Source organism: Quercus suber, unplaced genomic scaffold (genome assembly GCF_002906115.3).
Source record: "Quercus suber isolate HL8 unplaced genomic scaffold, Cork oak 2.0 scaffold_357, whole genome shotgun sequence".
Taxonomy (NCBI): Eukaryota; Viridiplantae; Streptophyta; class Magnoliopsida; order Fagales; family Fagaceae; genus Quercus; species Quercus suber.
In genome coordinates, this window is record NW_027069809.1 from 568,328 (window position 1) to 591,728 (window position 23,401).

Consider the following 23,401-nt stretch of genomic DNA (forward strand, 5'->3'; position numbering starts at 1 on the left):
GAATGCCCACGAGAGGACTGTTTCACATCCGAAAAGAGGGATGCGGAGAAGACAAGGCCCAGACTGGAGTGGAATCCTCTTGGTGAAGGATCATCGCTGTCCGAGGAGGATATCTCCAGTCCGAGGAGGACATCTCCTGTCCGAGGAAGATGTTTTGCTCTGATGTGATATCGGAGACTAATTGAGTAGGGGAAAAACCTAAATGATTGTCCGAGGACTCCACCTGATCAAGATAAGCTCAAAGCATATTCAGGAACGATAAGAAATGGGGAAATATCTGAGGGAAAGGCTGCTGCCACCATACTCAATGCATTGCAACAGCTTTTCTGGCCGCATTTATGTGGAGAAGACCTCTGAACAGTGCATCCTAACCTACCGTCACTCACACAGAGATGAAAAGAAACTTCCTGACGTGACAAGTACTTGAGCAAGTTCATGGATGGGGAGCACGTGGACGATGGAGATGAGGGTAAGAGTGACTATAAAATGGAGGGGAGCACCTGTCAATAAGGGGCAGAAGAAAAAAGGGAAAGAAAAGAGAGAAGAAAAAGAGGAGAGTGTTTAAAACTATCAATGTATACAAACTGATCAATACACAGTTGAAATGGTGAAGATCCATTGTTATTAATCCCTTGCCAATTCTAGTTCTTTGACCCACACTCTACAAATTAATTGTCTTTGGATTTACGTAAAGAATTTGAACCCTACAATATATATATATATATATATAAACAGAGACCTCATGTAAGAGTGCATGAGGTCTTGCCACGTGGCACTCTAATGTTGCATTTAACTTTTCTTTTACCTTTTTTCATTTTATTTTTTTTACTGTTACTCAATAAATCATAATAACTTATTTTCACTATTATATAAATTTAGCATTTTTACCTCATTTTATTAAGGTTTTTTTTTTTACTATTATTCAATAGATTATAGTAACTTATTGCATTTAACATTTTTTTACCTTTTTTCATTAAGTTTTTTTTACTATTACCTAATAAATCATAGTAACTTATTTTTACTATTATATAAATTTAGCATTTTTTACCTCGTTTTATTAAGTTTTTTTTTACTGTTACCCAATAGATCATAGTAACTTATTTTTACTATTATATTGATATGAGTTGTTGTTGATAATTAGACCAATTAGACCAAAAGTTATTCCCTTTAAAATTGATTACCTTTTAAAAGTAGATCAAACCTTATGAAAAACTCAGACTCAGTTCTTACCTTACATATTATGACCCAAGTTTGACTATTTTCACATGTAAATCAAAGCAAAAATTCTTACCCTCTTGCAAACTCTCTTCTTCCTCTCCCACGTATAGATGATACTTCTAGAAAATCTCATTCTCATGAAATATCTCTTCATTTTTTCCCAATTTCAATTCAATATGCTTTTGTCTATTAATAATATTCTATGCAATTTATGCAAATAAATTCTCTATCATCGACCAGTGCAACAAAAATATATATAAATCTTGAGATCCTTCAGGTTTTTGAAATAATTGACAAGTGCATATTTCTAAAATTTATAATAACCAAAAAGTCTAATAAAGGGCATATACTATCTCACAAAATGTCATTAACTTAATATTTTCTTTAAAAAAATTCAATGATAGGAATGGTAAAAAACATGATCCTATACAAGAAATACCAAAAATACATGCAAAACAATTTTCATAGGAGGATTTATCTTTAAATAATATGAAGACAATAGTAAAGATAAAATGCATTGAATGAGATCCTACAAAAAAAGTTTGTTAATTATTTCAAATTATACTCATTATTTATGTATAAAAATAATAATAGATCATATTATTTACATTAAAAAATATACATATTAATTTCAAAGTTCATTGCAAGATGTGAACTGTTAGGGTAGTGCAATAATAAGTAACATTGATATAACAATAGGTTGATATTACATTTTGTGCGTACTTTGTGAAAGGAATGTCAAATTACAAATAGGATCATTTTGGTGTGCAAAATGTAAAACAAAAATAAATCTTTCTATCCCAAAGTTAGAGACACTCACATTAACTACATACTCTCCAAATATTTATAATATATTTATCTCACTATAACTACTTTATATATACAATTGCAAACTACTTTAGATACAAGATTCAAATTGAAATTTTAATGCAACTAACAAAACAAAGTTTGTGATATTTGATCGAGATGCCGAGAAAATCCTAAATAAATCTACAAGATTGAGATTTTGCTGAAAAATAAACTAAGGTACAACTTATTTAAATTATTGTAAAAATATTGATATTGGAGAAGGAATCTTACGTAATTTGAAAAAAAAAAGGAAAAAAATGGATTTCTCTACTTCATTTGAATGAATTCAATCTAAAAGATGGTTTTGAAAATTATATAGTTGCTAAGATTTTTGATGCGCCTTCAAATGATAAAAAGGTATGGAAGAAAAAAAAACACAATTCAACATGCTATGTTAATTCTTTTTGCTGCACTATTCCAAAATTAACAAAAATAAAAAATTTACAAAAAACTGTCACACCATTGAAATTTAATATAAATGCAAATACCTATGAAAAATCTTAGTGACAAAGTCCAAACTTTGTAAGATCTAATCAAGAATCTCTCGGTGCCAATTCATTAGTAATTAACACAAATGATGCAACAAAAGGAAAAAATGATGAAAGCTCAAAAATTGAACAAATATGGATGGACTAAATTTCAAATGTTGAAGATGAAGAAACTAATAATGACAACAAACGCCACCATACTACAATAACAAAGCATTGAAGAAGAAGAAAAATCGTAATGAAACTTTTTATTTCATCATATAATAAAAATCAATAATATAGAATGAATTAATATGCTTTTATCAACTTTTATTATACAATATTACTCAAAGTTGTTTTCATTATTGTTCATTACTTGAACAAAATAATTATAATAGATATATGTGTGCAATTTATAATTGTTACTTTTTATGATAAACTCATTACTAACAAAATTTTATAATAAATATGCTATAATATATGTATAATATTTTTCAAAAACAAATTTACATAAAACATTGTAACATTATCCGTGCATCGCACGGGAAACTTACTAGGAGTTTGTAATTGTAGTACCATTTCATTTAATAACATAAACTTTCTATTTTTGGTAGAAAACGTAAAATTTCACACTCATTGCACAATCGAGGAACGTTTTAATGCAAGCAACGGTCATAAAACGGCACTACAACCAACTTGTTATCATCTTAATAATTATCTTTCTTATTCCACTCCATATTCCTATGTGATTAAGAAAAAAAAAAAAAAAAAAAAAAACAGCTCAAAATGTCTATTTTAAGACTTGTTATCATCTTAATAATTATCTTTCTTATTCCACTCCATATTCCTATGTGATTAAGAAAAAAAAAAAAAAAAAAAAAAACAGCTCAAAATGTCTATTTTAAGTCCATGAGTGAGCGTGAAGCAAGATTCCATTGAACAAGGCTAAATTCCTGTGAAAAATAGTTGAAAGAATTTTAATGAAAAAAGGGTAACAAAGTAGATGAGTGTGATTCTTTGATGATCAGGATGGGAATTTTAATTTGAGGATAAGGTGACAAAAAGTAGTATGCAATGCACCTTGTGATTTTCAACCTACACAGCTCAAAAATATGGTTCTGTATGTATGACATAAGATAAGATAACCTTCTTCTTTTTTCTTTTTCTTTTTTCTAGATTTAGAAGCTGTTTGTCAACATTCACAAGAAGAAAATGACACCAATGTAGAGTATTCCACGTACATCTTTTTCCCTTTCAGTTAAAGCTCACACCCAACCATACTGCCTTTATTCATAATATATATGCTTGCATGTTGCCTTAGCTTCACTTTTCTTTTTCTTTTCTTTTTCTTCCATTTTTTTTTTTTTTTTTTTTTTGGGCTAAGCAGATTTTATTAAAGAAACAAAACAAGAGAACAAAGGCACATGCCTACTTAAGACTCCTTCATCACCCAACAAGAAGGGGATGGAGATAGGAATAGGCCCAAATGCAGTAGAGTAATAGACCTTGGTTGTAGCTTCCATTTGATGCTAAAATGGCTATTCTTGCAGTCGTTAGGCATGAGTAATGACTGTGATAATCAAATGGTCTGTTGAAGTCATAGCAGAAAATGAGTGATGCTTACAACTTTTTCCGTAACTAGTTTCAAAATTTTTTTTTTTTTTTTCAAAGGTTTGTTCTAGTTTAGCAGAGGAAGCTCACGCTGAGGTGGTAAAATGCAAGCAGGAAACAACTTTTATCCAGTGCTGCATTGTAGATGGCTTCCATAGAGCCACATATTCATGAGAATTGAAAGCAAAAGATTGAGAATCAGATGTCTAACTAATCTAATTAGCGAGACACGACATCCACAGGGAGTAATCGGCGTGTCAAATGCATCTATTGGACTCTGGGACCAATTTTTTCAGCTCTCGGACCATTATGAAATTGGAGCAGAGTTAGTGTATAGATACAACAGATCGTAGGATTCAAGACTCTTTAAGTTCCCCACAGTTGTCAAAATTTATAACAATTGCATCAAATTTCTATATAGAATTAGTGTATCACAAAATTTGACAAAACCTGCAAATAGATAGTTATCATTGGAACCATTTTCTAAGCTGTCTAGAACCTTGCTTTTCATCATCACTTTTCTGAGATCTCTTCTGTGAGTACTTGGATCTATATTGCTCAATTAGCATGTCAAGCTTATCTTTTTCGTCTTTCCCCAATGGGGCTTTAGTCTTTTTTGACCTCCTCCTGTCCTTCAAATCTCTGTTTTTCTTCTGCTGTTCTGTTTGGTCCTGCAGCTTCCTCTTTTTCAGTTGCACAACTGTGTCCTCTGAAGATTTTGATTTGTGGGCATCACTATCTGTCATTTTTCTATTGAGTGATCTTCCACTATCATGATTCCTGCCATCTTGTTGATTTTTGGACTTCCATTTGGAGCCCTCTGGTTTTTCTTTAGATGAAAACTCTTTCGCTTTTGCACTTGCAGGATTGCCTTTTTGCTTCTTCGCAGATCGGCGTCCTTCAGTGGCAGCTCTATTGAATACATTATTTTCCTCTTTGTTAGATACTGAATCCTTCACTGATCCATCATCACCTCTGGATTTCCTTTTCTTGGAGTTCTGTTTGTCCGGATGTGCATCATCACCTTGCTGCACATTGTTTTGATCATCACGGATACCATGCTGCTGAGCATGTATCTTAGCGTTCCGTAGCTTTAGTGTCTGAATATTATTAAGAGCGAACTCCACAATTGGCCGATATTCCGGACCAAAAGTTTCTACAATTAGCCAAAGAATTAAATTAAATTAGAATAGAATAAAAATCAAAGCAGAAAAATAAACCAACACATTCAACCTCTTACAGCAGTAGATCAACCTCATAATTACAGATAGTCACACTAAAAATGAAAGAACTATTTCAGTTATAATGGACTTGCTGCCAATCTTAATATCATCATAGGAGAATACATGATAGTGATTTATTAAGAAAATATTGTTACCAGGATTATTGTTAAGAACTCTGAGGGCCACAAGTGCATGCTGATGCTCTGTAAACTCAACAAAAGCAACGCCACGAGAATGGTTTTTTGTAACAACCTTTCCTTTCTTCACATCCTTCAAGAACTTTATCTGCATGTACAATATTAATTACAAGAAAAAATATATTAGAAGTATTCACAAAGTTACATGCAAACACTAAACAACTCTAAATAGTTATAGATGTAGCCCACCTGTTTAATCACTGGGGTTTGCTTTGTAGCTCGGGAGGTAACCGCATCAATGCAAAGCTTTTTAAGTTTTTTTTCGGTCATTGACTTTGGTATATTATACATAATAAGCCTAGTCTTTGAAATATGAAAATTTGGAGATTTAAGCTTAGTCTTCTTTTCCCTCTTCAACCTGAAGTGTTCCCCAAACAAAACAAAATTTTAGAATCTATGACAAAGGAACGCAAAATTTTACGGAAACAACACAAAATTTCAACATTTGAATATGAGAAGCTTGTCAGCAGCCATCATAAATACAAAACTACAGGTAAGATATAGTTTGATTCAAGCTAATACCACTTTCTTAGGAGCCCTCAAGGGTCATCTCCAGAGATAAACTTCTTTCTTTTTTTACTTTGAGCTTTAATGTAAATAAATAAACATAAAAATGAGAGAAGATTAAAAATAAAAAAAATAAACTTCAGATAATTTCATCTCTTTTTTCTTTCTTTTTCTTTTTTTTTTTATTCTTTTTTTTTTTTTTATAAAGAAACTCAACTAGAATAAAAATGCTCGCCACAATGACCAACAAAAGCATCATCCAAACATCATCTATAAAAATACATGTTAACCATGCACGCTACCAATAAGGGAAGAATTGTTCTCATCTTGCATTTCAAATTTACATGATCCAATCCAGCAGGGAAAAAATATAACCTTACATCATGTATGAAATACTCACATTTTGCGTTTCAACAAGTCACTAGCTGAAACTCCTTCTGCAGCCGGAGTTCCCTCCTCAATATGACCTTCCTATTAAAAATTTGGGAAAAAAATATTCACCCACACAGGAGATAAATCTTCTTTCACAAATATACTACTGCAGATTTAAAAACGCAACATAAACTTGAAACTTTTGATAAAGAGCGGAAGAGAGAATTAAGTAAACTAACCTCTGCCAGGTAAAGGTTACGGGGGTCCAGAACCTCTTTGTTGGCCTTGTCCACTTCCTTATCATGAGCTGATTTTTTATCTAATGCCTTCAAAACTGTCAATTGCCTACCTTTTAAAGAAATTCCCAAACCAGATGCTACATTTGCAGCTGTAACTGCAGCAGTAGCTGCATCTATTGTTTTGAACTTGAGAAAACCAGTTCCTTTTGGGCGCCTGCCACAAGTACAAGGAGATTAAAACAGAACTGCAGTGACAGATGGGAAGTTCAGAAGCATATCTTTAAAAAAAAAACATACTTGGTAACATGATGGAGGACTGGAAAAAAGGATTGTACTTCCCCAAATCCAGAAAAACGTTGTTTCACTTCTTCGTTATTGATGTCAAAAGGAAGGTTGTTTATAAAAATTGTTCTCTGCAAATCCTCTTCTCCTTCTGTCTGTTTTAGATTTGATGCCATGCTTTTGCTGGAGTTTCCAGGCTCAGTAACACCTGATACTTTTCCAGATTCATTAAGTAAATTATTTGCTGCACCAACGGTTTCATCAGAATTTAGCTCCTCATTTCCCTTGGGAAGCATTGAATCGTCAACTGGAGAAGGAAGAGTTCCTTTAACAGAGGGTGTGATCAAGTTATTAAGAACCTTTCTTGCGATATCTGCTTCCTTGTTAAAATCAATTTCCACAGGGACGTCTTCTTTCTCTGTTATATTTAAGTCATCTGAAGCACTATCAATGTCATCAGTCTGCTGGGATTCTTTACCAATATTTTCCTCCTCCCCCTCCAAATCCTCACTGCTACTATCACCTTGCACGTCTTTTCCATCTTGTTGTCCTATGAAATCAACAGCAATTGCTTCATTAAGATGTGTAGCTATCATCCTTTAATTTAACAACCAAAGAAATAAAGGATTTAAACCAAAAAAGATCTAAATACCAAGTACAGTTTGCTTTCAAGAGTGGAGAAAGAGGACACAGATCATAGTATGAAGAGTGCATTTATTTCTTTCCCAGACTAGATCTACAATACAAGCTGACAAACATGCAGAATATGACGATCAAAAATTGCTATTTTGTACAAAAGTGAATCCCCATCCAATATACTTCTATGGAAGATAGAGAAACATCATAACAGAAAAACTTAAACATGGCTAAATAATTGCTTCCGATCTCATCTGTATAGGATTACCAACCTCCTACTAATATCACATTGGAAGCCAACCAAACGTGTAGCTACAGTCCATGCCCACACCAAACAAAATTATACTCTTAATGCTCTACTTATGCCAAAATAATAATTAATTTTTAATATTGAGATATTTACCCAAAAATAAAGAAGAACAAGGACTATAAGTAACCAAAAAAAAGAGTGTCCTCAAAAGAAAGCAGAATTTTATTTACCATCTTCTGTAGCAAGAACGGCATTAGCACCACTGTTATATAATTTCTTTGGAACAGCCCAGTCAACAGCTATGGGTCTTTTGTCAAACATTTGCCCATTGAACTTCTGAATGGCCTGAAAAAGAAGCATAAAAAACTGTAAAATATATCAATCCAGGACCCACAAGGCTTCAATCTCTTTATGAATACAAACAATACATTTTCGGCATCCTTTTTGCATGTGAATTTGACAAATGCAAAACCTTTCGACAATCTGCAAACGGAAAACATGGTATGATGAGAAAACAAATGATATTTCATCAACATATGAGGACAAATTTGGAAAATGAGAGTATTTACCCTGTATCAGGATTACATGGAATAAAAGCATCCCAGACAAACCCTGCTGGTGAAAAAACATGCTTTATCTGATCCACTTTGGCCTACATTGATGTTAAGAGAATTGGTTTAGAAACCGAAAGCCCTTCCAACACAGGAAAAAAAAAAAGTGAAATGGATGATTCAATTAGATCAGACCTTGAAAGGAAGATTTCTAATAATAAGCTTCCATTTCTGAGTCTTGGAACCCTGGCCAATAAACGTACATCATCTTAGAATGAATCTTCAATAGATAAATAGATACTTAGAGTGAAACTAATGATGATAATGACAATCACGACATCATGATTAACCAACAAAGGGAAACATCAACCCCAGATTTGTCTTGTAAGATAAGTATACCTACAAGCAATACTTCCCCATTGGGTAACTCATGTTTTTATGTTTTAGATGAGAATACCCACAAATTTGAGTACAACAACCCAAACACACACCCAAAACATTTATGCCAAGTGAGCTTAACTGAAGGCACAAATGTACTAGGTCCCAAGAGAAATTCCTTCCTTCCAAAGGTAGATCAATCGAGCCTTGCTCTGAAATAAAGTCTAAGAACTTGTGAATAGCCAGAGTAAAATATTTTAGAGGCAGAGCATTTAGAAGGAAACTGACCACATTAAAATCACTTCCCACATACAATGGAATATTCCACCAGCTGCTCAAACCAGACAGCTCAACCCATAAAAACCATTTATCTCTGTCAGAATAAACTCCAGTAAACATCCATTCAAGCTAATCTACCACATTTTTTAATGGGCAAATTACAACTTACCCACCTGTTGTTGAAATTTAAGTTGTCTGCCTATAGTTTAAAATTTGACATTTTACCCACCTGAGGTTAGCTCAATTAGAGTTCTATAACCCACTTCCATTAAAAACATGGCTACATATGTAATTTTGCTCAACTTTTATGTCTCTCTCCTCCAAAAACACAAAAAACATAAAAATACAAGATCAAAAAGAATCCAGCGGAACACTTGCATCATGGGATTTCAAACCACAGGTAGGCAACTTAAATTACAGTCAAACTACAGGTGGGTAAGTTATAATTTACCCTTTTTTAATTTACAAGAAACAGAAAATCATCCCACCGCTTCCTCCACTTTGTCCACAACCCTTCTGAACCACGTTTATGCCAGGTGATTAATTGAAGGCACAAATGCACAACTTTCAAAAACCTCCATGCTTCTTTTAAGTCTCACTTCAAATAAGAGCATCTTGATTCTTAAAAGTTACACCTAAGGCCTCCCGTCAGTTAAGTTGGCTTTATAGTAACAAGATTTCAGAAGTAACTTTTGAGAAAGTGTATGTCCAGCTCCCATCTTTCTCCAACATATACCTCAATAATATACAACAAACCAGACTCATCTTACTAACTTCTATTCAAACCATGAGCCTAATAATTGAAATATAAACCAATTGAATTACTTTAATCAGTTATCACAATGAGAAACATTTCATTTGCATCATCTAAGCAGCATCAGAATTCTAGTAAGCTACTTTACCTCCCCACCCAGCTGACGTGCCCAAACAACTCCCCCTTTTATCTTTTTCTGGTGGAGCATAGCAACAGAAGCATTTGCTGATTTAACACTAGTATAAAGCACAGCTGAAGCATCCATTTTGCATCCATCTTGCACAAGACCTGGAAAAATGTCACATGTCTTAACCAATTCAACATCTAAAACCGACAAATTCAAAGTTCAATTACAAGATTTTTGTTTGCTTGGAACATTCAACTGGGGAAAAAATTGTTTGGCCTTTCAAATAAGGCCTATGTAATCAACCATGCATGTATAAAATTAATTTTATCAGAAAAGATGTAAAATAGAAATTGAATAAATTTTGGACTAAACAAAATGGGTAATGATCAGAACCAATGACAAAAATTATGTCAGTAATCTAAATAAAATAAAATGGCAAACATATATTCCAGTGATGCATATGAGGAGTGATTACTTCAAATGCAAGTGCACATGTTGTCATTGAAAGTCATCAAAGCTGGAAAATTTAACTCCATGTTCTTTCAGTAGCTAAAGAACAGATGTTATTGCTTTTTCAATGACACACCTCTGAATGATCCCAGGAAAGAATCTGTAGAAGCATGACTGCATTTTTTTAAAAATAAGTAGAAAACCAGCTGCATTTTGATTCAGTTGCAAATCAAGTTAAACCTCTTATATTCCGTACTTTGTAATTGACTTAAAGCAAAGACGTGGAAAATGCAGTCACTTGGATAAACCTTCTAGCCCTTCATAAGTTCCTTGTTGCAGCTTTTTAAAGTATTATGGGAATGCAGAACCAATAAATTACAATGAAAATTGCATAGTACATCCTACATTAGATGTATACAGTTATACAGTATATTCTAAGAAACCCAATGTGGATCCAATTATTTTAACCCATGCCTAAAAAATAAGCAAGAAAATGAATTCATTATTTCACTGAATAAATAACAAATTGGAAAAATTTCCCATACCATGTTGTTCAAGCTCTTCTTTTGGAAGAGGATAAGTTACACTAATAACACTGCCAACCTCTCTGGCTCTTCTGTGAACATCTTCCGCCATATCAGCATCAAGAAGACCACCAAATATGACAGTCCTAGCAACCCTTCAGAACACAACAAACATAGTATATTTCAAAGTAATTCAAACAAGAGAAGGGGAGAATATAGACTAGAAATGGAAGATTAAGTACTTTTGCTTTTCCGAAGAACCCTCTTTGTTTGCCAGATTACTAGAAAGTGTCCTCGCAGCCCTTCAGAACACAACATATTACAAAGTTTTTCAAACAAGAGAAGGGAAAAATATAGACTAGAAATGGAAGATTAGGTACTTTTGCTTTTCCGAAGAACCCTCTTTATTTGCCAGATTACTAGAAAGTATCCTCGCAGCCCTTCAGAACACAACAAACATAGTATATTACAAAGTTTTCCAAACAAGAGATGGGGAAAATATAGACTAGAAATGGAAGATTAAGTACCTTTTCTTTTCTGAAGAACCCTCTTTATTTGCCAGATTACTAGAAAGTGTTCCTGCTTTTCTGGCTTCCACAGGTTTCTCTGCATTTTGTTCAAAAGCTTCCCTTAGAATATAAGAAATTAAATAACAAGATGAAGATAAAATAACATAATTGAAGTGATAAAATATTATAAAATAAAATTTTGGACAGGAAATGAAAACAAGTACATAATTTATTGGTTAATAAAAATTGGTAACCTGTTTCCTCCAAGTTTGAAGCAGGCTTTTCTGCCCCAGAAGCATTATCATCCTTTTCACTTTTTGACTTGGCATTATCATCCGACTGAACCACTGAATTAAGAATTAAAGATATTGGACCAAAAGTTTAGCAATAATGTTAATTTGTTGCATCGTATTTGGAGCAAGTAAACAATATAACAAGAGCACAGTATGTTTAAAATCTGAATGTGAGGCATAAAAAAACCTTGGCCTTGCTTTGATCGACGCTGTTCAAGGGGAGCTCGATGCATAGCATGCTTGACTGCAATTTTCCGACCTCCAACAGATGAACCATTCTTCAGCTCAATAGAACGGTTCGCATCTTCAGTAACAGCACTGCAAATGAATGCAAAATGTGTGTTAAAGATAAATGCACACTCTTATTTTTTGTGGCCCTGAATCTGGAGAAATTATAAGATCCACATGGTGGACAAGTGATGTGTCCACCATTCCACTAAAAAACTGCCACTTGTTTAAAATTGTTAGCTAGAAAAATTTTTAAAACAAAAATTAATTACTGACTCAGCAATTTTAAACAAATGGAAGTTTTTTAGTGGAACGGTAGACAAGTGATGTGGTTTACCAGAGGACTCTATAATTTCTCCTGAATCTAAGCAGTTTGGTTATTTGAAGTGTGTCTTGCTGTGTTTTGAAGTTGTTTCTGGGTTGAAGATTAATATAAGTAAAACAGAGATGGTCCCAATTGGAGAAGACCCACACATTGACAGTTTAGCAGCAATTTTGGACTGCAAAGTTTCTGCATTGCCCATGAAATATTTGAGACTACCACTGGGAGCTAGATTCAAATCCAAGGCTATTTGGGATTCAAATTTAGAAAAGATGGAGAAAAGATTGGCAAGGTGGAAGAAACTTTATCTCTCTATGGGAGGGAGGATCACCCTTATTACAAGCACCCTTTCAAGCCTACCAATGTATTTCCTATCCTTATTCGCAATGCAAGCTAGTACTGCCAATTGTTTTGAAAAGCAGCAAAGACACTTTCTGTGGGAGGGATTAGGCAATGAAGTCAAACATCATTTGGTGAATTGGAAGACTGTCAGCCAATTTCAGGCTGGTGGTTTGGGTTTTCACAGCCTTGTTCAATTTAATATTGCTTTATTGGGTAAATGGCTTTGGCGTTTTGCGTTGGCAAGGGAGTCACTATGGAGTAGGGTTATAGCTATTATATATGGCTGTGACAAAGGGGATTGGGTGTCAGGTATGCCCATCAGTCCTCAGAGTGTCTTTATGGAAATATATACCAAGTGGGTGGGAATGATTCTCTCATTCCATTCGGATAGTGGCTGGGAATGGTTGTCGTACCCAGTTTTGGTTTGATGTTTGGTGTGAAGAGGCTAAGAAGCACAGACATTTCATTTGGGGTGTTTTACTCATGTTGTACCCATGTCATAATGGTGTCTTGTCTGCCTATCATGTTATAATTTTTGTAAAACTGCTTCTATTGCCGTATTGTACTTGTACCCGTAACCGTGTCTGTGTCCATGTCCTTGTCCGTGCCAGTGGAAAGGTCCCCCTTAAAGAAGCATTTTGAGGTTTGTTTCAAATTGCGTTATGCAAAAAGACTTATGTCATGGATCTTATGCTTTGGAATAATGAGGACATTGTATGGGATGTGACTTTTTCAAGGCCACTACATGATGGGGGTTGGGAAGTCTACAGGTTTTCTTTTATTTTATAGTCTCATAGTTTTGATCCTAATGTGGAAGATAAGTTGGTTTGGGTTCCTGAGAAGAGTGGCTGTTTTGCTGTTAAATCTTATCATAAAGTCCTCACTTCAGGCAGTGAGGAGTCTTTCCCTTGGAAAAATATTTGGAAGGCAGGAACCCCAACTAGGGTAGCTTATTTCACATGGACTGCAGCTAAAGTAAAGATCCTTAGTTCCTTACATTGGATAATTTGAAGAATAGAAATTTCTGTATTGTTAATTGGCACTGCTTGGGTAAGAACAGTGAGGAATCGGTGGATCACTAGCTCCTTCACTGTCACTATGCGAGTAGCTTATGATCACTTATGTTATGCCTCTTTGAGGTTTCTTGGGTGACTCCTAAACAAGTGGATGAGGCGCTGGCCTGCTGGAGAAGGGGCATTAGGCATGGTTGCGCTGCAGAAATTTGGAGGATTATACCGTTGCGCCTAATGTGGACTATAGAGGGAGAGGAATCAACATATCTTTGAGGATAAGGAACACTCCATCCAAGATTTGAAACGTTTTCTTTTGAATTCTCTGTATGATTGGATGTCAGTGTGAAGTGGTTTAACCTTTTCCCCTTTAGTTGAATTCTTGAATCTATGTTCTTTTCATTGATTTTTCAGGCCCGAAGTAGTACACTCCCTGTGTACTCATGCCTTGCATTATACTTAGTTTTTTTAATAAATTTTTTTTCTTACTGATTAAAATAAATAAATGCACAAGCATTAAAAAAAATACAAAAAAAGAGTACAAAAAAGCTAAAAAATAACCCAATAAATGTAGACAAAATGTAATCATTTAAAAAATTTATGCCAAAAAAATAATCATAATAAGTGAGACCCTTGTAAAGAACAACATCTAGTCCAGATACAAGCATATTATAAGTTTTTTTTTTGGATAGGTACAAGCATATTATAAGTTTATTGCCAATTTTTTTAAGAAAATGATAAGGGTGTGTCATAAAATGCATCAATCCCTAATTATTGAGTTCTAGAGATACCTAGTAACACAACTGGCCAAATGTAAAAAATGGGGGAGAGAGAGAGAGATGCTTAATAGGCAAAAACCTTGCAGTTAACTTACAATTGAACAAAACCAAAACCACGGTGCTCAGTTGACCCTGCAAACATTTAAACAAAACCAGAGATATAGAAATTAGCTTAGTCGGATTAAATTACTAAACCTACTACGGAATCCAAACAACATGACGCCCATATGCAAATAGACCACAAAATAAGTAGAATTAAAAGCCTATAGCACATCAATCTCCTACACACACACACACACATATGGGGTTATATTATTATTTAAGCCACAATTGGATTACATTTTCTCCTTTTAACCTCGATGTTTGCAATATTACAAGATAATCAAAGATCAAAAACTATCTCATCTATAAAAATGCTTAAATTTCAAGCTTTTTTTTTTTTTTTAATTTTAAATACATATGTAATTTTGCTCAACTTTTATGTCTCTCTCCTCCAAAAACACAAAAAACATAAAAATACAAGATCAAAAAGAATCCAGCGGAACACTTGCATCATGGGATTTCAAACCACAGGTAGGCAACTTAAATTACAGTCAAACTACAGGTGGGTAAGTTATAATTTACCCTTTTTTAATTTACAAGAAACAGAAAATCATCCCACCGCTTCCTCCACTTTGTCCACAACCCTTCTGAACCACGTTTATGCCAGGTGATTAATTGAAGGCACAAATGCACAACTTTCAAAAACCTCCATGCTTCTTTTAAGTCTCACTTCAAATAAGAGCATCTTGATTCTTAAAAGTTACACCTAAGGCCTCCCGTCAGTTAAGTTGGCTTTATAGTAACAAGATTTCAGAAGTAACTTTTGAGAAAGTGTATGTCCAGCTCCCATCTTTCTCCAACATATACCTCAATAATATACAACAAACCAGACTCATCTTACTAACTCCTATTCAAACCATGAGCCTAATAATTAAAATATAAACCAATTGAATTACTTTAATCAGTTATCACAATGAGAAACATTTCATTTGCATCATCTAAGCAGCATCAGAATTCTAGTAAGCTACTTTACCTCCCCACCCAGCTGACGTGCCCAAACAACTCCCCCTTTTATCTTTTTCTGGTGGAGCATAGCAACAGAAGCATTTGCTGATTTAACACTAGTATAAAGCACAGCTGAAGCATCCATTTTGCATCCATCTTGCACAAGACCTGGAAAAATGTCACATGTCTTAACCAATTCAACATCTAAAACCGACAAATTCAAAGTTCAATTACAAGATTTTGTTTGCTTGGAACATTCAACTGGGGAAAAAATTGTTTGGCCTTTCAAATAAGGCCTATGTAATCAACCATGCATGTATAAAATTAATTTTATCAGAAAAGATGTAAAATAGAAATTGAATAAATTTTGGACTAAACAAAATGGGTAATGATCAGAACCAATGACAAAAATTATGTCAGTAATCTAAATAAAATAAAATGGCAAACATATATTCCAGTGATGCATATGAGGAGTGATTACTTCAAATGCAAGTGCACATGTTGTCATTGAAAGTCATCAAAGCTGGAAAATTTAACTCCATGTTCTTTCAATAGCTAAAGAACAGATGTTATTGCTTTTTCAATGACACACCTCTGAATGATCCCAGGAAAGAATCTGTAGAAGCATGACTGCATTTTTAAAAAAATAAGTAGAAAACCAGCTGCATTTTGATTCAGTTGCAAATCAAGTTAAACCTCTTATATTCCGTACTTTGTAATTGACTTAAAGCAAAGACGTGGAAAATGCAGTCACTTGGATAACCCTTCTAGCCCTTCATAAGTTCCTTGTTGCAGCTTTTTAAAGTATTATGGGAATGCAGAACCAATAAATTACAATGAAAATAGCATAGTACATCCTACATTAGATGTATACAGTTATACATTATATTCTAAGAAACCCAATGTGGATCCAATTATTTTAACCCATGCCTAAAAAATAAGCAAGAAAATGAATTCATTATTTCACTGAATAAATAACAAATTGGAAAAATTTCCCATACCATGTTGTTCAAGCTCTTCTTTTGGAAGAGGATAAGTTACACTAAGAACACTGCCAACCTCTCTGGCTCTTCTGTGAACATCTTCCGCCATATCAGCATCAAGAAGACCACCAAATATGACAGTCCTAGCAACCCTTCAGAACACAACAAACATAGTATATTTCAAAGTAATTCAAACAAGAGAAGGGGAGAATATAGACTAGAAATGGAAGATTAAGTACTTTTGCTTTTCCGAAGAACCCTCTTTGTTTGCCAGATTACTAGAAAGTGTCCTCGCAGCCCTTCAGAACACAACATATTACAAAGTTTTTCAAACAAGAGAAGGGAAAAATATAGACTAGAAATGGAAGATTAGGTACTTTTGCTTTTCCGAAGAACCCTCTTTATTTGCCAGATTACTAGAAAGTATCCTCGCAGCCCTTCAGAACACAACAAACATAGTATATTACAAAGTTTTCCAAACAAGAGATGGGGAAAATATAGACTAGAAATGGAAGATTAAGTACCTTTTCTTTTCTGAAGAACCCTCTTTATTTGCCAGATTACTAGAAAGTGTTCCTGCTTTTCTGGCTTCCACGGGTTTCTCTGCATTTTGTTCAAAAGCTTCCCTTAGAATATAAGAAATTAAATAACAAGATGAAGATAAAATAACATAATTGAAGTGATAAAATATTATAAAATAAAATTTTGGACAGGAAATGAAAACAAGTACATAATTTATTGGTTAATAAAAATTGGTAACCTGTTTCCTCCAAGTTTGAAGCAGGCTTTTCTGCCCCAGAAGCATTATCATCCTTTTCACTTTTTGACTTGGCATTATCATCCGACTGAACCACTGAATTAAGAATTAAAGATATTGGACCAAAAGTTTAGCAATAATGTTAATTTGTTGCATCGTATTTGGAGCAAGTAAACAATATAACAAGAGCACAGTATGTTTAAAATCTGAATGTGAGGCATAAAAAAACCTTGGCCTTGCTTTGATCGACGCTGTTCAAGGGGAGCTCGATGCATAGCATGCTTGACTGCAATTTTCCGACCTCCAACAGATGAACCATTCTTCAGCTCAATAGAACGGTTTGCATCTTCAGTAACAGCACTGCAAATGAATGCAAAATGTGTGTTAAAGATAAATGCACACTCTTATTTTTTGTGGCCCTGAATCTGGAGAAATTATAAGATCCACATGGTGGACAAGTGATGTGTCCACCATTCCACTAAAAAACTGCCACTTGTTTAAAATTGTTAGCTAGAAAAATTTTTAAAACAAAAATTAATTACTGACTCAGCAATTTTAAACAAATGGAAGTTTTTTAGTGGAACGGTAGACAAGTGATGTGGTTTACCAGAGGACTCTATAATTTCTCCTGAATCTAAGCAGTTTGGTTATTTGAAGTGTGTCTTGCTGTGTTTTGAAGTTGTTTCTGGGTTGAAGATTAATATAAGTAAAACAGAGATGGTCCCAATTGGAGAAGACCCACACATTGACAGTTTAGCAGCAATTTTGGACTGCAAAGTTTCTGCATTGCCCATGAAATATTTGAGACTACCACTGGGAGCTAGATTCAAATCCAAGGCTATTTGGGATTCAAATTTAGAAAAGATGGAGAAAAGATTGGCAAGGTGGAAGAAACTTTATCTCTCTATGGGAGGGAGGATCACTCTTATTACAAGCACCCTTTCAAGCCTACCAATGTATTTCCTATCCTTATTCGCAATGCAAGCTAGTACTGCCAATTGTTTTGAAAAGCAGCAAAGACACTTTCTGTGGGAGGGATTAGGCAATGAAGTCAAACATCATTTGGTGAATTGGAAGACTGTCAGCCAATTTCAGGCTGGTGGTTTGGGTTTTCACAGCCTTGTTCAATTTAATATTGCTTTATTGGGTAAATGGCTTTGGCGTTTTGCGTTGGCAAGGGAGTCACTATGGAGTAGGGTTATAGCTATTATATATGGCTGTGACAAAGGGGATTGGGTGTCAGGTATGCCCATCAGTCCTCAGAGTGTCTTTATGGAAATATATACCAAGTGGGTGGGAATGATTCTCTCATTCCATTCGGATAGTGGCTGGGAATGGTTGTCGTACCCAGTTTTGGTTTGATGTTTGGTGTGAAGAGGCTAAGAAGCACAGACATTTCATTTGGGGTGTTTTACTCATGTTGTACCCATGTCATAATGGTGTCTTGTCTGCCTATCATGTTATAATTTTTGTAAAACTGCTTCTATTGCCGTATTGTACTTGTACCCGTAACCGTGTCTGTGTCCATGTCCTTGTCCGTGCCAGTGGAAAGGTCCCCCTTAAAGAAGCATTTTGAGGTTTGTTTCAAATTGCGTTATGCAAAAAGACTTATGTCATGGATCTTATGCTTTGGAATAATGAGGACATTGTATGGGATGTGACTTTTTCAAGGCCACTACATGATGGGGGTTGGGAAGTCTACAGGTTTTCTTTTATTTTATAGTCTCATAGTTTTGATCCTAATGTGGAAGATAAGTTGGTTTGGGTTCCTGAGAAGAGTGGCTGTTTTGCTGTTAAATCTTATCATAAAGTCCTCACTTCAGGCAGTGAGGAGTCTTTCCCTTGGAAAAATATTTGGAAGGCAGGAACCCCAACTAGGGTAGCTTATTTCACATGGACTGCAGCTAAAGTAAAGATCCTTAGTTCCTTACATTGGATAATTTGAAGAATAGAAATTTCTGTATTGTTAATTGGCACTGCTTGGGTAAGAACAGTGAGGAATCGGTGGATCACTAGCTCCTTCACTGTCACTATGCGAGTAGCTTATGATCACTTATGTTATGCCTCTTTGAGGTTTCTTGGGTGACTCCTAAACAAGTGGATGAGGCGCTGGCCTGCTGGAGAAGGGGCATTAGGCATGGTTGCGCTGCAGAAATTTGGAGGATTATACCGTTGCGCCTAATGTGGACTATAGAGGGAGAGGAATCAACATATCTTTGAGGATAAGGAACACTCCATCCAAGATTTGAAACGTTTTCTTTTGAATTCTCTGTATGATTGGATGTCAGTGTGAAGTGGTTTTACCTTTTCCCCTTTAGTTGAATTCTTGAATCTATATTCTTTTCATTGATTTTTCAGGCCCGAAGTAGTACACTCCCTGTGTACTCATGCCTTGCATTATACTTAGTTTTTTTAATAAAGTTTTTTTCTTACTGATTAAAATAAATAAATGCACAAGCATTAAAAAAAAATACAAAAAAAGAGTACAAAAAAGCTAAAAAATAACCCAATAAATGTAGACAAAATGTAATCATTTAAAAAATTTATGCCAAAAAAATAATCATAATAAGTGAGACCCTTGTAAAGAACAACATCTAGTCCAGATACAAGCATATTATAAGTTTTTTTTTTGGATAGGTACAAGCATATTATAAGTTTATTACCAATTTTTTTAAGAAAACGATAAGGGTGTGTCATAAAATGCATCAATCCCTAATTATTGAGTTCTAGAGATACCTAGTAACACAACTGGCCAAATGTAAAAAATGGGGGAGAGAGAGAGAGATGCTTAATAGGCAAAAAACTTGCAGTTAACTTACAATTGAACAAAACCAAAACCACGGTGCTCAGTTGACCCTGCAAACATTTAAACAAAACCAGAGATATAGAAATTAGCTTAGTCGGATTAAATTACTAAACCTACTACGGAATCCAAACAACATGACGCCCATATGCAAATAGACCACAAAATAAGTAGAATTAAAAGCCTATAGCACATCAATCTCCTACACACACACACACACACACATATGGGGTTATATTATTATTTAAGCCACAATTGGATTACATTTTCTCCTTTTAACCTCGATGTTTGCAATATTACAAGATAATCAAAGATCAAAAACTATCTCATCTATAAAAATGCTTAAATTTCAAGCTTTTTTTCTTTTTTAAATTTTAAAATTACACACAAAACACAAGTTTACTACTCGAATAGTAAATAACATCCAATTACAACGAAATTTGGCGTCTATGTTAAGAATAATGAAAACATCAACACACATTCATAAAGAGTTACACTAGACGTAACTTGATCATATATATACACATTCTAAGTACTTATATGAACTAAAAGACTTCAACAATCAGCTGCCGAAGCTTCTCTCACTAATTTATTATCGACCTATTGTTCCCGCCTCCATTACTCACATATTCTAACACATTTTTCACATTCTAACAATACAAACTAGCCAATGAATCACACACCAATGCCTAATTTCATTTTCATAGTTTTCCACATTACAAATAATCATTCAAACTTCACTTACCCTTCTGCGTAACCATGAAGCACCGCCTCACCGGCCCTACATCGCTGAAAGTCTCCTCAAGCTGAATTATCAAATAAACGAAAAAAAAATAAAATACAAAAATTTACTAACTAAGACACTGTTTGACTTTCCTAATCAGTTTCTTTAGGAAGTTGTATTTCAGATTTCATAATCCAAAACAGCTCAAAAACACAAAGATTCAGAAACTTTTTACTAATTTTTCCTTTTCCGGTTTTCATTTTGTTTTTCTCGGAAATTATTTTACCTGAGAATTCGTGAAAGAGTAGGGCAAGTTGGAGACAAAAACAGTGGAAGGTGAATGCTCGGTTTTGGCTCTATTTTCGTTTCCCTCTTTCGATTTCGCTTTCCTTCCCATCTTTCTGTGTGTGTGTTTTTGGCTGCGAATCAGAAAATTTTTCAGGGCTGAGAGAATTCACGGTGCTTGTTTTGTTTATTTGAAGGGTTTATGATGTGAAAGAATCGGTCCAGTGTGAGAACTAGGGGTTTGGGATGGGGATGGGCTTGGGCTGAGAATTTAGAATCTTTGGGCCTGACTTGGACAAAAGAGCCCTAAAATTTTGGGGGTTATATTTGGGTTTTGCTTCCCTTTGTCGTTATATTTTTTGAGTCCACTGAAGGCCCATTGGGCTTAATAAGGTTCTACAACATTTTAAATCCCCACTCATTCCTTGTTCCCTAAACTTTGAGAAGGTAGTGGGTTCAGTTAAATAAAGCCTCTAATGATTGAATAAAATTCTAGGATTCAATTCTCACCTACACTAAAAAACCAATTGGTGTCATGGTCTGATAATAAAAAACTATCATTAGTTACTAGGCTTATGGGTATACTTGAAGAATATATCTTGTCTATCTAACATATACCCTATCTAATCATCTCTCTCATAGCATAGCATGTGGAAGAGATAATGCATATACTGTGTGCATGAAATAAAAGTTACTAGACTTATGGGTATATTGGCAATAAACTTATTTATAGGAAAACTCCTCTCACTCACTCATTGTATGGCAATTAATAGAATTATTCATATGTACTTTTACTCATTTAGTCATATAACCTATTTAATAAATCATGTGATTTGTTTAACAAATACATATGAATGGTTTTATGACTCACCACATAATAGGTTAAAAGAGACTCTTTAAATCAGTTTGGAGGAAAAAAATTTCATAAAGATTAATTTCTCATGAATATGATGGAATAACGATGCTACGGAATTTAAAATTCTCTTCTCATCAAAACAATTAATGATAACTAATTTTAAATAATATGGTGCCATTGTACATTGTTAAATTCTTGAAATACTAAATCTCAAAAATAAATTAGATTCTCTTCATATGCTTTTAAAAGTAAGTGGATCCCTTTTATCATTAAGATTTGATTTTTCATTCATTGAAAGATGCACATTACCACTTCATTTTAAACCTCATTCAACTATATATAAAGAATGATTATTGGTTTTAAATAGCATGACATCATGTACAACTTTAGATGCTTGAAAAATGAGGTTCAAGTCAAGAGCCTTAGAAATCATTTGGTTAACACCTCTTAGTATTTTCCAAATGAGACTTCTTATGATCAAATCCCCCATCTCTTAACTATTGAATTATATATTTTTTTTAAATAAAAAAAGAGAGGCTTAAATAGACCAGTGGGCGATGGTAACTAATGGCATCTTTTGATGCCTCATATATATGATTTGAACTCCACCTTTTCCTTTCCTACTATCTACTTATCCATTAAAATAAAATTTTAAAAAGTGCATGGAAAATTAAACCTTCACCTTCACCTCCACCCTTCAGCAGCAAATGACGTGAATTGAATTCTTTTCCAAAAAAGGGAGCTTCCATTTTTACTTTTGAAGTTTGGTTACCTGTGGCCCAATTTCTATTGGACCTCATTATTAGACAAAAAGTGCTTTCTGAATAATTGCCAATTAATACTCATGCAACAAAATGTTGTTAAGGACCATTTCAAACTTTTGAAAATGTGCCAAAAAAGGGACCTAGCAATGTCTTAAAATCTATACAGCCTATGAGCCTATCACATGCCATTGCTTGATGGGTGTTTAAATGAGTTGGATTTAAGGGCATTGAAGGTTTGTTACAAATAGTCCTGAACAGAATGGTTTCTATATATCATGAATATTTCAATGATCAATTGATCATCTATATAGTCTGTACCCACAATCCAATTGATCATGATATAATCGGTGCAATTAATAATGACAATCTCTAGGCATCGTGTTGTCTGTACTGCTAAACATGGACCACTTCTCTTTGCAATGAATGATAAATACAACTCATTCTTTGCTGTTGAAACTAGAGGTCTAGTAAGCCAAACTAGAATCATCTTCATTATAGCTAAACACAACTTTATCTTGGTTTCACTCTTGGAATTTGAATAGTAGGCTTTTCAATGCAATATTGTTGTAGAAAATAATGAAGCAAATTTCACCATGGAAACTCTTTGAATTCATGTCCTTAGTATATGTTAAAAAAACGACTCATTCTTTAATGTTGAATCTAGAGGTCTAAGCCAAACTAGAATAAACTTCATTATAATTAAACATACTTTATCTTGGTTTCACTCTTGTAATTTGAATAATAGGCTTCTCAATGCAATATAGTTGAAGAAATAATGAAGCAAA

General features: G+C 34.2%; 1 protein-coding gene across 2 annotated transcripts; it reads right to left on the reverse strand.

Annotated features, from left to right (window-relative positions):
• Positions 1 to 4,386: 4,386 nt before the first annotated feature.
• LOC112038957 (uncharacterized) lies at positions 4,387 to 21,197 on the reverse strand. Of its 2 annotated transcripts, XM_065760202.1 has the most exons (20): positions 20,998 to 21,197; positions 20,733 to 20,793; positions 20,004 to 20,040; positions 11,904 to 12,034; positions 11,678 to 11,770; positions 11,442 to 11,520; positions 11,295 to 11,354; positions 11,157 to 11,216; positions 10,936 to 11,069; positions 9,962 to 10,101; positions 8,598 to 8,648; positions 8,421 to 8,503; positions 8,280 to 8,334; positions 8,082 to 8,196; positions 6,981 to 7,515; positions 6,684 to 6,897; positions 6,473 to 6,543; positions 5,755 to 5,923; positions 5,524 to 5,653; positions 4,387 to 5,301 (listed from the first exon to the last, which is right to left on the reverse strand). In XM_065760202.1, the coding sequence occupies exons 1-20, from the start codon at positions 21,106 to 21,108 to the stop codon at positions 4,613 to 4,615; spliced, it is 3,018 nt and encodes a 1,005-aa protein (XP_065616274.1). In that variant the 5' UTR covers positions 21,109 to 21,197; the 3' UTR covers positions 4,387 to 4,612. The 2 variants fall into 2 exon arrangements, with proteins under 2 accessions (XP_065616274.1, XP_065616275.1); XM_065760203.1 differs by lacking the exons at positions 20,004 to 20,040; positions 20,733 to 20,793; positions 20,998 to 21,197 and adding an exon at positions 14,493 to 14,560.
• Positions 21,198 to 23,401: the final 2,204 nt, after the last annotated feature.